This window comes from Mycteria americana, chromosome 10, assembly GCF_035582795.1.
Source record: "Mycteria americana isolate JAX WOST 10 ecotype Jacksonville Zoo and Gardens chromosome 10, USCA_MyAme_1.0, whole genome shotgun sequence".
Classification (NCBI taxonomy): Eukaryota; Metazoa; Chordata; class Aves; order Ciconiiformes; family Ciconiidae; genus Mycteria; species Mycteria americana.
The window spans coordinates 16023855-16041536 of NC_134374.1; the positions used below are offsets into that span (position 1 = coordinate 16023855).

The 17682-nt window shown below is 34.6% G+C and overlaps 1 protein-coding gene across 2 annotated transcripts in view; it reads right to left on the reverse strand.

The window, feature by feature from the left end:
• Positions 1 to 17682, reverse strand: part of LRCH2 (leucine rich repeats and calponin homology domain containing 2) — a 51911-nt gene that overhangs the window by 5701 nt on the left and 28528 nt on the right. The window contains exons 12-20 of one of the 2 annotated variants that reach the window (XM_075512921.1): positions 15978 to 16055; positions 12320 to 12388; positions 9765 to 9813; positions 8506 to 8622; positions 5138 to 5182; positions 4638 to 4688; positions 3466 to 3523; positions 1307 to 1419; positions 19 to 156 (exon numbers count right to left, since the gene is read on the reverse strand). In XM_075512921.1, coding sequence (XP_075369036.1) covers positions 19 to 156; positions 1307 to 1419; positions 3466 to 3523; positions 4638 to 4688; positions 5138 to 5182; positions 8506 to 8622; positions 9765 to 9813; positions 12320 to 12388; positions 15978 to 16055 — 718 coding nt within the window. The remainder of the gene's footprint in view (positions 1 to 18; positions 157 to 1306; positions 1420 to 3465; positions 3524 to 4637; positions 4689 to 5137; positions 5183 to 8505; positions 8623 to 9764; positions 9814 to 12319; positions 12389 to 15977; positions 16056 to 17682) is intronic. The other variant, XM_075512923.1, reaches the window with a different exon arrangement.

Sequence of the window (17682 nt, forward strand, 5' to 3'; positions counted from 1 at the left end):
GTGAGATAAATGACTTACCACTGCTGGCGATGGTACGTGGATGCTGGCAACAGAACGTGGCCTTATATGATTGGCTAAATGGCAAAGAACTACTCCATCCATCAATGCTGCTCCAATGTCATCTGGCAAAATTACTTTCAACCTTGATTCAAGATTCTAATAGAAAGTCCATAAGTAAGTTACTTTCAACATTAGCTAATTTTAGTTTTAAATCCAGGTATTTTAAAGCATTCAGTTTAAAAGGGACATTTTAATACTAAAGTGAAGTAAATGGAGTCAACTCACTTTACTGAGTACAGATATCCTTTTCTCTTTATCATTAACCTTATATTCCCTTTGCTTGGTTTTCTTTTTTTAATGACACAACTACATACATTGAGAAAGACATTCAGCCAACAACTACCATGATACATAGCTCTCAAAGCCATACAATGAACTTACTACTCATAATAGGAAAGCACAGAATTTAAGGACAGAAATGTTAGGCTGAATACCTCATTAGCTGTTAGTGTGCAGAATTCGTGGGTTCAAATCATACACAGTTTTACTAGGAGAAGGAGGGGAAAAAAAAAAAGAGGGGAACACAACCACTTTGGGCATGGCTATTTCACTCGTGCAGATGACAGTTAAATAGCTGAGGAAAGGGTGGCCAAGAAGTGCCTACACCTGTGTTGCAAAACAGAGAAGGGAAGCAGGGAATGTTTTTCCCCATCCCAGCAGGAAGCCTTAACTGCTCAGGAAATGAACCAGACAAAACAGAAACAGCCTTCATAGAAGTCACACCCCAAATTAGTACTGCCCTGGAAAGCAGAGCTGCTACAGTTAACTATAACTTACATATCTTGAGAACAGAACTATACAGAAAACAACTTACTGGAAGTCTGAAGTTTAGATCCCATTCAGTATTGTGTAACTTGTAGCAACTTTCTACACTCAAAAAGCATTTGGCTATTCTGAAGACTACGACCATCTTTCTTCAAATCTCAGGTCAAATAGCAGCAAACACAAGCAGACTTATTGTCTCCCTAGGAAAACCTAAAACCTCAGAAACCTAAAAAAAAAATACGTCTTTTTCATCTCACTTCATTTTTCAGCTAAAAGACCATTTAGTTCCTGGTTGGTATTTTGGTTGGACCAAAGATAGTACCACTATAGCCTGTTGGATGAAATTCCTTAGAAAGAAATATCACTACAGAGATGCCCTTGTACAACTGTAATGATTTGCAGGCCTTTATTATAAAGGTTCACATTGTGGTACAGAGCAAACTAAATGCACTGCACCCATATAGTAAATAATGGTACGTACATTGCGAAGCTGTCTTATTTGCTCCCTTTCTTCCCTTAAATGCTCCATTTTCCTCCTCATTGTAAATCCAGGATCCACTGTGCCATAGTCCTGGCGAGATGCACGGCTGAAAGCTATTAAACATTAGTGAAGTTAGTTTTCAGAATTCAGTTTGAAAAAATGTAATGACTAAAAATCTACCACCAAGGATAAAAATGGGGAAAAAAAAAGCTGCAGAACATCTCAGAAAAAATATACTTAAGTATCCTGATGTAAAAGACGCTGTCTATGAAACTTATCTTTCAAATAAAATACACAGATCATCTTTCTTAAGTGCAAATGGATAATTAGAAAACACGGAGACAGAACTGACTTCAAGAGTCAAATATCTGTCTGATATACACAACTCCATTTGCATTTTTCCAAGCATATCTTGCAATCTAGCTTTGAAAGTATTTTCATGGTGTTTTACTTTTAATCAAAGGGAGACTAAAAAAAGGGACAGAACTCCCTGATATAACTTACAATGAAAGACTTAAAATATATATATACACACACATATATGCATGTGTTAGGTGTGCATATGCAGAGACACAGTCATTGCTTATTAAAGGACTAACTGAAAAATATGAAATGCCTCATCTAAAAGTTCAGAGTTCTTTAAAAAGGAGGTCTGTTAAATAATAACATTCACTTTACCATTCTTCATGGTCAGGAAGCCTTCAAGTGACAATTCTATTATTTTATAGAATATTGGCAATTAAAAACGCTTTTGTAGCAATACCACTGCATCCTTAAGTATTTTACCCTATGCTTTTGAGAAAAAAAAAAAATCAATACTTACACCTTTAGAACTTTCTATAATGTTTCTAATAGTTTGGATTTTAGCAAGAGATCTAACAATAAAAAATAACAAATTTCATAGATACTATCGAAATCACTGCTCTGATTTTATACATTATGAGAGTATGTAGTTTGTATACAGAAAAATACAACTGCATGTTACCAATAGTATCTATGTAAGCATCTAAAACCACAAAGATTTTGGCTTGTAACCAAGAAACAAAATGCCATTCACTTTTCTAGAACTAAGTGAAAGGGGTGCTGCTGTTTAACAGACATAAGCTGGCGGTGGCTCCTAAGGAAGCCTACTAGTGCACTGAGAAAAGATGGGCTGAAAAGTCCTAACAAGCCTGCTTCCTCCTATCAAATCTGCACCTTCCTGCAGCCAAGAATGTAGATGACTCGGAAGCCTCTAAATGATCAGCGCCAGGCACGTCCTGGTACATGCAACTAACCTATCTCTGGCACAGAAGTTTCACGCAATTGTTTACAAATCTCAAGTGACTTAAGGGCCCTCAAGAAGCCACTTGCATGACCTCAGCCAGACATGCTCTACTACTGAGGGCTCACAGGCTGGTATTAAGGTCAGGCTTTGCTACCATAAACACCGAATGAAATTAAACTGAAGAGTTGAGATAATTCTTTCTTAATCAATTTGCACAAAGACTGTGCCCTTAAAAACAGAGAAAAGTGGTATTAACTGGAAAAAGGATTGCACAGTGGCTTTTCCAAACTATGTTTTACACTGTTGACATCCAATATTCACATAGACACTTGCAAACAAAAGAATACTATAACTGCAAAAAAATTTGTATTATTTCTACCTAGATTTCAGAGGACTGAAAGTTTGCTTTAGACAATGCAACTTTCTTATGAGGGTATGGCAGAGTCCAGGAAGAGTGAGGGTGCAACAAAGTACTAAGCCATAAAATTCCTGGCACAGCTCTGCTCAAAGCATCCTTTCACGGGACAAATTACAAAAATCTACTTCTCTTGAAACCCTCCTGCCTCAGCTATCAGGTCTCAAGAACAATTGTATGCTGTTTCCCTGTTCTTTGACAGTGACTAAATATGCACAAAATAAATCGGGGGGGGGCGGGAAATTAATTTTAAAAAAATCACCATGCAACTTGGGGAACTTTCAATTGTTCATTTGCCAAAGCAGCTGTCTACGTCTTTCCCAGTACAATGTTTCTGATAAGTACACTGAGTGGACTGCTGTACTGTGGCATCTCTTCCTATTCATTCCAATTCATGCATCTGCTACCTTACCGTCTATTCCAGCCCACGAAATAAACATCTGTTCTACCATGCTATGTTGGAGAACAGCAGCTTACCTGACCTTGGTTTGAGACCAAATGGACCATGAGTGTTACTATCTGTCCTTTCATAATCCTGTTAAAAGAGATAAAGTCAATTTTCTTCCATTCATTAAAATAATTAACTTTTGTTCCCATCAAGATACTGTTTAAATTATTCTTGCCTAAGAAAAGTGCGTCCTTCTGCTTAAGTCTAACACACTCTTTTGAAGGGACAGTATAAAATAAATGGAATGAAAAGTAACCTCACTACATGCAGATAAAATTATCTTACTGAGGAAGAAAAGCAGCACCAGATTAACTAAATCTACTCTAAACCATTTCAAACTACTGCAAACCATTCTGTGAACAGAGTTCTAAGCCAGCTGTAAGTGAATGCAAATATCCTCCCAATGCTTAGCATCAAAATATTTCTTAAGAAATGTTTACTTCCAATTATGAAGATCAGGTTTTTCTCATTTCACCATCTAAAAAGAGAGATGCACTCAGTAATTTGGTATGTACATGTAATATCCTTATTTCAACTCATTTCACTGTATCTGGGAGATGTTCTCATTCTGCTCCCTCAGGTTCCTTATTGACATGATGCGGAAATGTTAATAATCTTTGGTATGCTTTATTCAGAGCTCAGTAGTGTAGGGCAGCCACAGTGAGACTACATGAACATTGCTTAAAAAGGAAAGGAACAAGTGAATGAAGCTGCAAGGCTGCACCACAAAGGCGACAGCCAGAACTGTAAAGGATGAAACTCTAAGAAGCGTCGGTACCTTTGGGTTCCCTGCGATATATAAAATACTAAACCACAAGTTTTACTTAAAATCCTCTGGATGGCTAGTGCATAGGGGACACCTACAAAATATGGCAAATTTTATTTTTGTTTTATTAGCTATTTTCATTAGGAAAGATAACAAAGACAAAGCAATGCACCTTTCTACACACCAGTCAAAAAGAAAAAAATCTAGGAGAGATCAGATAGTTGCAAAGGTAAAACCAGTTGCAATATCTGTCTCTAGTTTCTATCTATTTTTGAATTTTTATTATGTTATTTTTGAATTTTTATTATAATGTAATATTTCTAATTGCACTTTCAAAGGAAACCAAGAGCTTTATATCTGCATGGAAAACCTGGTGACAAGTAATGCGCACAAAGAAGTGTTTGTTGAATGAAAAACAAAACCACAAACTTGTACCTCAGACGACAGAGGAGACTGTGGAGACACATTAGTATTATCACTGTCTTGCTAAAAAGAAATCAAAGAGATGAAATTATAAAAATGAAAATTATGATTTAACAAGAAACATGAAATTATGAAATACACAATACATGGGACATGCAACATGCAAGTATGCAACAAACTGGCAGCAGCTCAATTCAAAAACATGTAAGTCAAGGAAACACTGTTCACTGTTTATGTTGAGTATTACTTTTACCTCTGCTTGATAGGTGAATTAACTTTCCTGTTACCAAAGCAAGTAAATGTCCTACTTTTTCCCAGTACATAATCTTGATGAATTTTTACAAATAGAAGGAGTGTAATGCTTATTTCTGCTATGGCTTTGGAATGCTAAGTTTGTTTGCATGGATTCTAGCCAACGTTCTCCTGTTCTGTGACTTTGGCTCATAGGTGTTCATAAAAGACAAATGAATAAAATGTTTTCTTAAATATTTTACACAATTACTATTTCTCACCTCATCATTTTCATTTCCACTTGAACTCTTTCTGGAAGACTTATACTGCAAAACACACACAATTATTACTTTAAAATGGAAGTATGGTTTTCATTTGAACTAAATGGCTTGATACCACTCAGATGTTACTTATTACTGGTGAAGCTGCTGAGAAAGAAAACATGTTACAGAATCAAAGGAACAAAAAAGGAACATCTAGTTTCTAGGCTAGTCAAGATCTTCATTATGTTGATGAGAGGGTAAGAGCATTTTAAAACTAAATACTTTTATAATGTGAACTCTGACTGTATGTGACAGTTGATCCAAGTGGAAAGATCTTAACTGCTACTCTGAAGCACTATTTGTTAGAAAAAATTATGCAACCTGTGAAAGTTACATTTACAATGTTTTGTTATGTAACCTTAAAATTGCTTACACTTTGAGAGATTGACTTGACATTGTAAAAAAATTAAATTAACAACAAAAAAAAACGGTATTTCCTTTGCAATTTCAAAGCCTTTTATCTATTTAAGACCAGCACTTTTTCCACAGTTCTGTCCGATTTGTTGTGCACTGCCTTCATCACTGTCCCACTTCTGATTATCCTGAAAGTGTAGGAAATGAAGGAGGGATTGAAGGAAGAAATTTACAAAAGCGGTATTTAAGAAAATAAGTGTTTCATTGTCTGCAGAGCACGTGTACAAAAAAAAAAAATAGAAAAAACCATGCAGCTAGAATTAAAAAGATCCATCACTACAAAACTGATAAGTGTTGTGTGTACATGGTCATCCTACCCATCTTTATGATATAACACATAACACAGACTAAATTAAGAGACTAACTCTGGAACTAGACGGACTGCTCTCCTTCAAAGATTTGACTTTTAGGGGTACATGTAAGTTTTAGTTAGAAGAATTTCTTAAAAAGGAAGAAAAACCCGACTTGCAACTATATTCTTTAATATTAATAAACATGCAAACTTACATAGCGCTGTTATAGAAAATTGTGTTTATTAATTATGCATAGAAGATGCTTGTTTTCTTCGAAGTTATAACTGATCACTGTTGGACTAAAATTGGACAGCTTTATAGAGTGGAATTTTCATCAGCTTTTGAACTACATGCTGAACAATGCTGACAACAATAGCGAACAGCAACTCACTTGAAAATCAAAGTCTAGGACAAGCATACCCTTTGTTAGCTATCTTACTGCCGTTCATTTTCTGTGCAAATTAAACACGTCTTTTAAAGAGGGACTGAATAAAGCGTTAGTTGTTGGTTTGTGGGATTTGTTTGTTGGTTTTGCTTTTTTGGTGGGTTTGGTTTTTTGTTTATTTGGTTTGAGGGGTTCAGGGGGTTGTGGATTTTTTTGTTTGTTTGGATTTTTGTTTGGGTTTTTTGTTGGGTTTGTTTGTTTGGGTTTTTTTAAACTATGCACAGAGTACAGGTAGTTCTGGGGTCACAGAGAGACCTATTACATATACCCATGACTAGATATTTCTCTTCTTGGGTTTATTTCCTGTATGTTTGCAGTACAAAGGAATATATTACTTTGGCAGCTGATAAGGCAAAGCCTAATTTTCTATGCCCTGCAGACCTCCGCTGCTGACTTCTGTTTATACAGGCCTTTGGCCAGTTCTGTGTTCATGTTTTTCCACCATAATTAACCATATGAAAGCTAGCACGTAGTTAATTCTTTTCCATTGCGGATACGCTAACAAGAATTTCAACTTGGATGTAGCTAGGATCCAAAACTACAAACTATTCCGGGGGGGGAGGGGGGGGGGAACCCACACAACATTTTGGTTGATAAAATTGTGTTCAATGATAAGATTCTTTTTACATATTTAATGCAACAAAGATTTCAGGTTCCAGTGTGACTTCACAGTGCAATGCCACAAGAAAAGGAGTTCTGATTCTCACGGGCATTTTCCTACCCTTCTGCTGCACAGTACAATTGAAAAATATAAATATATGATATGTATAATAAAGATGCTCTGTAAATAATTCTGGATGCTGATCCAAGTAAGTTTTCCCTGTTCTAATGATGCCCATTGCAGTAATTTGGCATGTGTTCTTAAGATATTAAAGTTTGGCAGTACAAGCATGAATATTTAATGAGCTTTTTTGCCAAGAAAACATGGACACAATATGAATTGTATTTTCATTGGTTTCTCAGAACAGCAGTGGTACCTATTTTTTCTTCCCAGTTTGCCATGGAAGACAGGCTTAATTTCACTTGCTTATTGCCATGTTTTTGCAAATGAAACTATCAGCGATACAGTATTTTTTGTTACTGGTACAGCCTATAGACACATCTATAGCTGTATGTAATGTGATTTCAGGTTCTGCTTCCATCACAGAGCTCAAAACTGAAATCTGTATTAGCATTTAAAGACATCCTTAAAAGTTATGAGGAATCACTAATGCAGGTCTTCTGTATTGACAGGACAGCTGTTTAATGAGTCAAATGACTGAATTCTGTTTTACTTGGAAGTCTCTCCCCTTGCCCTCAAAGGCTGCAGGAAAAAATTAATTTAGGGATGAAAACCCTGGAAAGAGGTCAATAGAATTCAAGTTAGGATACAACTCCATATATTCCTCAGGGGAAAAAAATTAATAACTTCTATAATCACAAGAATATATCTGACCTGTATGGCATGCTCTGTTTTTCCTAGAATTTAATTTCTTTAAAGTTCCCTAGCATTTCATAAAGATATTTTGACGGCAAAAGACCCAAGAAACTAATTTCATAAATGACAAATTTAATTTTAACTCAACCTAGCACTAGCCAGAATTCTCCTATTTCTCTACCATACCCCAAACCAAATTTTATCTAATGCTGCTATAACTTTGTATCTGTTTTGCAATAAGCAGACACTGACATCTGGTGACCAATGGTACATACTGCAGCAGCAAAGTAATAGAGAAAATTTCTTCTCTAAAATGCAAACTAATGCAGTGAGAACCAAAATGCATAAATCATTCTTATAACCAAGCTGCACAAAAAGGTAATGTATATTTTCCTTGCACTACAAAAACAAAATCCCTCTAAGTGGATGGGTAAGGACCAATGACTGAAGATTAGTTTCTGGCTTTACCGTAGGACAGCTGCAAATTACTTTATTTTATTTAAAGGATAAACAATGATTATTGTTTATTAATAAACAAATTCGGTTGACTTTTTCCTCCTGATTTTCCTGCACTCTCACATTACCCTAAATACATACATATATATTGTTTATCTCAAAAGAGCCAAATAAGTTTGCAGGTTACATGCAAAATGAAAAGCATGACAACCTTTGAGATTTTCTTACCTTTACTTAGTTATATAGTTTCTTCTACTCTCATTAAAAAAAGTGTCACCCACCTACACTCCCCCCCCATTACCTTGAAATACTCTTTTCTAATTTGTTTACTTCTCCTTCTTTCTTCATTCTGCCAAATCACTGGCTGTGTTTCTGGCCAATGCTGTTCATCCATTGAATCCTTCTGTTTTTCCAGTGGCTATAAGGTTCAGAAATATTTTTACATAAAAGGTAAATATATGTCATGTGCATTAACACAAATTATTATGAACTACAATTATGAATTCTTTGCCTCTCAATCTAGCTTTATGACATGAAAGTCTTATCAGTCTTAATGGCAATTCTGGTAGAAATCACTTATTTCCTTTCAAATCCTAAAACATAATTCATAGAAGAAAAGGAATCTATGAAATAATTCTTAAAAAATAACACCCTTTTCTGCATTGAGCCTAATTTTTTCAGGTATGGTAGGAAGCCACCTAAAACTGCCATAAATAACTTCAAAAAACCAGTTACAAGTGTGGTTAGCCACTAGCATATCTTATTTCTCAATCTGAATACTCATTCATTGCACAGGAAAAGGATGGCTACAAGATGACAATTTCAGTATGTTTGTTCCTATCTAAAAGACTATACACATCAACTAGCTGTAAAAGAAATCTCTCAAAGTATTTTATTATGCAATATATTCTGAAGAGACAGCTAAAGTAGATTTATTCTTAAAATAACAATGAATATGTATGAATGTCTATTTTATGAAAACTGCAAGCAGACAATCTGAAGGGACCATTTCATAATAAGGCTAAAACTACATTTCCAACTATTTCTTCATATTAGAGTATGAGGCCATTTAAAGCAATTGCAAATGCCTGATGGATTAAAATCTAAAATAATAAAAAAGTACTCTCTACAGTTTCACTGCAATTTTATCGTATCATGCAAGCTTCTCAGTGAGGTATGGGGAATGGAAGGCCTACACAATTCAAACCATTTAGAAATTCTAAAAAAAGAACATTATGGTGAGGCAATAAAATCTATATGTAAAGAAATACTAAAACCAAGTAAGTAAAAACTTATGCCTCATTAGTTTCAAGATCTTAAAGCTAGTACCATATGCTCTTAAAAGAAAAGGTCTCCATTACATACAAGTCAAATTATCTTGAAGCATGATTTCTTCAAAGGTTTTATATTTTCCACTGCAATTACGTACATACAATAACTATGTGTGTAAGCAACCATATGAAGGTGTAAATTTTCTGCCAGAAACACAAGACCAAAAACCAAACCAAACAAACAAATCATTCAAATATGAAGCCACCACATTTACATTTGAATATTTACCTGCCAGCTGTATGGGGACACTGGGGAATTCACTTCATCTGTTGAGACACTAAAATTTAAGATGAGAGGCATTATGAAATTTACAACTTTGTGTACTTTAAAACCAAGTTACTTTGAAATATCAAAAAAGTGAATACTATTAAAAAGCAGCTTCTCTGCAGCACTACAGTATTTTTTTTGCTACCTGTATAAGGATGTCACAATGTGGCTAAAATGTATGACCATTTGACTAAAATCTCAAAAGATATTTCACTCTCCTTTACCATATACTGACAATAGGTCTTCCACACTACAGTACTTTATTCAGATAAAGCTTTTTAAGTACGTTGATCTATAGAGACTACCAATGCACCTTCATTGTTTTGTTTCTCAAAGCAACCAATGAAACATTTTGTTCAAAGCTGACAAAATAACTATTCTTAAACTTTTGGAAGACTCACATGCTTCATTTCACTGTTAGCTCTATACAGTAAAGTAGAAGCTTACTAATAGGGATGGGAAAAACATTTTAAGATGGGACAGTGAAACTGCGAAGTCTCAAAAAATACACTCTGGAACATGGACTGCCTGACATTATTGAAAGTTCTCAGGAAAATAAAGATGTTTAGATTTCGTGTCACTTCAACTTTTTCTTTCTAAATCTGTGAAATTCACTTCTATCATCTTACCAGTAACAATTTCATTCACATTCTGACAGCTGGCTTAGAAACTATGCAGTATACCAAAAGGCTAAAGCTGGGGATTGAATGCAAGAAGGACATAACACTATGAGCAGTTATAATAATCCTAAAGGGAAAGTAACTAGGCACTTAGCTTCTGCTACTTTGTATTCCTTTTCCTTCCTTTTTCTTTCTGTTTGCCTCAAACCAATAATGCTACTTTTTAAACCTGCTAGGCATAGGAAATTTGCCTGAATCATGTCCCATAGCTTGATAAGCAATCCAATCAAGAATTGCAGGAACTGCTGCAATAAATAATTGAGTTTTGCTGTTGATACATATGTATCTATTAACTATGACATGTTCTCTAAGTGTAAATTCTTTAGGGATATGACAGTCTTTCTACTCTCTTCGTATGTTCCTTGCAGTGTATGATTTGGATTCCTATACATCAGTGCAATAAAACAACAAATAGCCTGCAACATCTACCTTATCTTCTGTGCACACCTCACACAAGGGGGTGGGAGGGTGGTTGGGGGTTTTTTGGGGGTTGTTTTTTGTTTGCTTTTTTTCTTTGTTTTGAAGTCTCAGAACTGTTTCTGTTTCATTAACAAAACAGTGAAAGGTAAATTTAACCTTTCCTGGATTACCCTATAATATGAAAGCCGAACATAGCTGTACACTACAATAGGTGACAGCATCCCAGAGAACAGAAACTGTATGTCAAGTAAGCAAGGACTGGAAAGTTCCAAATGCAAATGAATAATAGTTGCAGCATGGTTCATATAACCACAGGACATGTGTGCAACTAGCTCTTTAAAACCGCAGATACCAATAAGAGAGAAGACAGCCAAAATAGGATGTATCACATTGTGTCCCTTTCCTGTTCGAGTAAATGGTTTCCTGAAGTGTACCTGAACTGTAGAGAGCTGTTACCACCCCCAGTGCCCTCTAGCAACACCAACAGCACTTACAGCTTTTGTCTCCAAGAAACACAGCCAAACTAGGGTCTGGACACAAGCAGATACAGATTCTTTTGAAGATATAGATTTTAGAAGACTACGGGGCTGGCAAAAAAAAAAATCACAAAAGCCACCCTTCGAATGAAGTTCTCATTAGGAAGCTGCCAGTAAGCTCTGCCTCTTTAGCTTAAAAATTCAAATAGATTATTTCTTGACCAAACTGTTTAAAATAACTGATCTAGGTTTCCTTAAGGGAGGGAGGGCTGAAAACTTGCTAAGTTCTCTTATCCATGGAGTCAGAAATGGGAAGCTGTGATTTCCCAATTTCCTAAAGACAAGGCTCTGGGTATTTTTGTTTGTTGTTGGTTTGTGGTGTTTTTTTTTTTTTTAATTCAAAGAAAGAGCATAAGAGCACAGCTCCTGCAGACAATGGATTCCTCATTGACATGTCCTCCACAAACAGTAAAGGTTTTGCAGGCTGAACTCCCAGCAACACTTTTCCAACAGCTCTTAAGAGCACAAAAGGACAGCCAGGGAGGAAAATTTAGATGCCTAAGCACAGCTACAGTGTCATTTTATATAACAGGATCTAACACATCTGCACAGGACTGTTACCTATAGGAGACATGACCTTCTGGACTGGAACTGGATGTCTAAAATATCACTGAATGCTATCTTTAGGCACCTGAATTGCTGCCATAATCAGATGCACAAATTAGTTTCTGGATTACATCAACTTTCCTAAAGGCTCAAAAGAACAAATGTTTTTTTTTATCTGAAAGAAAGAAGTTCAAGAACAGATTATTTGTGTAGCTTCTATGTCATCTTGAGCTAAAGACATTAAGACAGAAGATGGCAGTAGCGACACAGAATAGATGTAAGAATTAAATTAATAAAATATTGAAAGGTGTGGTACATTTAAGTGTATCAATACCATTTTTCAGATTCCATTGGCTGCTTTGGCCTGTTCCTTGTGCTTACTGAAACGGAATGATTAAGAAGCCTAGAAAGAAAAAAAAAAAAATTATTGATTCAACAGCTTTGTAGCTAAACCTTTTTCTTAAAATATATGTTACTTTCACTGCGTAACATTTCCTGTAAATAAAAAGTTTTGAACATTAAGGTGACATTTTCCATAAAACTAGAATATGTATGTACGTACACATATGAAATCCAAGCCCAATCCTGCTTCCATTTAAGCCAATAATATTGTTTCCAGCTCTTGAAATATTTCAAGTTCTGAATTTTAAGGAAGTAAAACTTGATAATTCAAACCAAAATGGAGTCTCTTCTTATTTTTCTCCCTAAATACATACTATTTCAACTCCTGTGTAAAGGATCTCACACCTGTGTAAAGTTATGCTGCCCTCAACACAAAAGGCCCCACTGTCCACTAAAAACAGAAGACAGAAGATAGTCAGTCTAAAGCAGACCAGAAATGAGACCAGTTTGAGCACAAGAATTCCATCAGTAGGAGCATGTAAGAAGGTAGCTGAGTAAGAAACACTGCAAGCGCAAAGGGAATGTAGGGAAAAAGGAGAGGTGGAAAATGGAGAAACACATGCTAAGAATTAAATGAAAAGTCTAACACAGAAGTGAACTTCCATTTGTCTAAATGGAAAACAGTCAAAAAAGCCTAAACTTACATAGAGATTCAGAAATGTTTTTTCATCTGGAACAAACACATACAGACATGTACAGATACAGGAAGAAGATATGAGCTATTATAGATGTTTAAAGTGTTAAAAATAACAAAACAATCAGTAACACTTAAATGTTTTGAAGTAAGTGTCATGTTGAACAGTAACTAGAATGAATAATTCTGAATTCTTGGAGTTAGTAATATTACACTTCGACACTTGACTTCATGTGCAAAACTGTTTTCAAAATATATTTACGCCGAATTATATAGAGAACTAGAATGTATTAAGAATAAGAAAGAATTAGGACACCACCAACTATTCAATGGAATAAAGTAAAACAGTAGGCACCTTTTTATATTTCATTATCATTACATAGGGCAGTACAACCATTAACTTTAAATGATTGATGATTTTCAGACTTCTCTGATTGTGATAACTTTGAGCTCAGTAATCTCATTTGTAGTTTAAACCTCTCACTGTTCGAACCTCAATTTAATGGGATTATGAGAAGTTAAGCCTGTAAACCAACACAGACTGCCGCATTCACAATCTGCAACACCTGCTCCCTATATTTTGTCTTCAGAAACTTAATTTTGAGGGTGCATTCCAGAATTAAATTATACTATAGCCTGAAAAAAGTGTTACAAAAAATTAACATTCAGAGCACAGGTTATCAAACCATAATATAAACATGCTAAATTAAAGTCATTAATTTTTAGAGAGAATTTCCATTTAAATTAGCCTTATGTCTTCAACTGAAAGCAATGAGAAATTCAGAGAGACTTCATAGCAAGATGTGAGCACTACAATAGAATGAGTTAAAAAAAAAAAATAGAAGTTTGAGTCACCTAAACAGTTTGATGCAACACTTGCACCAAAACTGAAACTATCAGTGTAAATTCAATGACTGTATGTAACACAGGCCATTTCTTTTTTATACTCATTATATGAAATGAAAGGAAAAGCTACTCAAGCCAATTCAAACATATATACACACGCACTTTTCAGCTATGCTGTTTCTATGAAACATATATAATTAACATTTGAGTTTCTTATAAACTAAGTTTATTATAAACAAAGTATATTTTTATACTTTGTAAAACAAAAAACCCACAAACAATCATTTTTGAAACTTCCTGTTTAAAGTCTGAAGAATATTGATGGGGAAGTAACAGCAAGTTCAGTATCTGTCAGGTTAGCAGTTACTAGTCCAGTCAGAGAAATCTGAATTTCCTGTGGAATAAGGAACTTGAAAGTTTTCTGTTAAAGCAAATGGTGAGGAAAATTAATCTGAGTTTACTAAATTGCAGACTAAGGAATTCATGGCAAAATAATTTGTTTAGCTGGAAGAGAGGAAAAAAAAATATCACTGTAGTTGTGTTAAGAACTGTCTTTTAGGAAATACAATGCAAAACTGAGTATGCAAAATGAAAGTACAAGTAGCTCATATTCGGAAGTCATACTCTTAAGTGTGGTGTTAACAGTGCCAAGATTCCAGCAACTGTTTCCATTCATACTACAACTCATTAAATCGAAAAAAATTTTTTTATTAGACAGATCAATTATCAAGCCAATTACTTACTGATGGTCATACTGAATCACTAAATAAGAACTTGCATAAGACACTTGTGTTAGTACTGCAATGAATTTCCTACTTATGGTTCCTACTAACCACACAAATTCTGTTGTTACAGAGGTAGCATACAAACTATTATTTTGAAAGGGCTGTATAACTCATACAAGCTTTGACATGTAAGTTACCCAACAGCAAATAGACAATGACACATATTTATATATATTAAACTCAAAGACAACATTGTGACTCATTTTTCTAGTTTATGTCATGCAAGCATAACATCTACTCCAAAATGCTAACTAAATGGGAGAGAAAGGCAATGGCAAGACCAATTATGATACTGGAAAATATTTTCTAAAGCTTGAGAATATAAGAAGTGGAATCTCTTCTCACTCACTTACACTTTCATATTTTGAGCAAACATAACATCATGATTAAGGGACACAAATGAAGTGAACGATGATAATGCTATTTTAAGGTTAGCTAGCTTCAAGTCTAAACAAGCAAGCACTACCCAGGATCTGTAAAGTATATAAAGACACTAGGAATCTTTTACAGTGACACAAAAAAATGATGGATTTTAAAGTCATTCAACAGCAGTCTACTGTCTTCACATATGGCTCTGCTTTGTGATCGTAAGCTGTGCTCTTAGGGATTTAGACAGTTTAATAAAGTCACTGCTGTCGGGTAAGAACCCATACTTAACTTTGATGCAAATTGAAACAGGCCCATTTGGTACTAATGAAAATTATTTAATCTAAGCTATCCTACTTTCTTTTGAAACAGACCAGGAGTATCCAGAGCAAGTTACAGAGTTTCAGTTGATAAGGTAACAAAGTCTGAAATCATTTGATTCATCACCTACATGTTTGAGCATAGTCTACACAGCCCATTCCAGATTTCTTGTTACCTGTGAGGTTTGTGTGTTTGCAAATGCTTCCCTCATGGCTGTCAAATGCAAAACAAACTGTCACTGGTCATGCTAATTTGAAAATTATCACTTTAAAACCAAGATAACTTAAAAAAAAAATTACTTTTGCCTGAGGTTCTATACTTGAGGTACTATATATTAAAAAAAAAAAAAAAAAAAAAAAACAAACCTGAAGAGAAAGCACGACAAAAGTACAGGAAATTATGCTTCTAAGTTTGGACTTATTTAAATGTTCTTTGGAGAGTTGCCTAATTCAGTATTTTCCTCAAATAGTATATCCTTAAAGAACAATAAATGCATTGCAATCTATTTTGGATAACAAAATATCTTAGGCTAACTTAGCCAATCCCTTTATTCTGTTTTTGTTCAAGAAATGGCCAAAATTGTTTCTTTTGTCCACATTTTAACTTTGGAAATCTGAAGCTCTACAAACACTTTATACCTTGATGCACGTCCTGCTGCCCTTGTCCTCTGGAAGAGTTTTTCACTGAATGAAGTTCTATAGCTTAATGGCCTTCGTCTGTATTCATATTTCATGTACACCAAAGCCAAAGACGGAAGAAGGAAGCAGGACAGATTGATGGGAGAGGACAGGGAATTCATTAGCATAGCAAGCAAAAAGAAAAGAGACTGCATAATATTTAAAAAAAACAAACACACTGAACGAACAGAAATATGATTAGTAAGAAATTATTTTGTGATGCCCACTTTTCTGAGGATTCTCTTTACTCAGATTAAACATATTTTCCACAAATAAACACAGAAATATCTTCACTAGTCTTCTAAATATTATTCTTATTGCTGTTTATGACAAGAAATTATAAATTCACAAAACTATGGATTCAAAATCAGGGCTAAATTTTATATCAGAGTTGATTTTGCCCTCAGGTACTTAAAGATACATAAGCAAGCTTTAAAACATAAATGCTAAACTAGGAAGTAAAACTTCACAACTAATAAGATTGCATATGTCTGAACAATTCAAGAGCAAAGCAAAACCATTAGCAAGATCGCTGCATTAAGATACAACAAGATATGACGAGTAAAATTTACATTGCAGTACTTCAGAAGAGGAGTGGCTTGGTATTTCAAATTATTAGATAACCAGGAAATATTAAAACTAATCAAACAAGACCCACATGCAATATAAATAACCATCATATAAAAAATAATAAGAAAAACACACTTATTGTCTCTTTATTAATAAATTACTATGAGAAAATTTAGCATTCCCGGTCTTTTTTGCAATACTTTTTGTAATAAGAATGTATTAGCATTAAGATTTCATTCTTATTTTTCCCTTCCCAACATGAACAACCAATTCTTAAATACACTGCATGGAGTTAAGTAAAACCTCTTTTATCTTTTCTCCACATACACACTACTGCTATTTTATTTAACTAGTATAAAACACTGGTGAATTTTTAAAGCTCTGCAGTTCATAGTATCAGGATATCAATTTCTCTGAGGGCTTCACATGTATTTCAACTATCTTAAAAGAAAACCAGCAGTGCAGAATCTCATCATTACACAGAAATTCAAAAGAAACAAAAATAGTATTTAAGCTGGTATGAAGTTAAATCCATTACTGTGGGATAATGAACAACTGTAATGAACTATTTTAGTTAATGAACTACTATTAACTACAACTTATACCTTTCCTGAAAGAGCTTACTGTCACCAAAGTACCTCACTGGTTATTTGCCTGCTTGGTAAAGGAACCAGAGAGAACATGGCTCCTATCCTAGCCTCTCCACATCCTATGCAACTCCAGGTATTCGTCCTGCTCTTCCTTTTACACAGTTGTTAACTTGTTCTATTATATTCCTTTAATCTGCTGCTTGTTCTACAGCTCCTTCTCAAGAATCATTCTGTTGTGATGCCCAACATGAATTGGAGAAAGTCAGGCAGTTCATCAGAATGAACTTACACTGTTCAAATTAGTTATTTTTATATACATTTAGAATATATATATATGCTCTGTCATTTGACAGAATAATGTTTGAACAAATTTCCCCTTCAGTCCATAGGAAATTTATATCTTATGTCAGACTGAATTGAGGAAGTACCTAAATTACCTCGTATTTGCATAAAAATAACCAGTCACAAACAAACTGTACGCAGGTTCTGTAACCCATACAAACTAA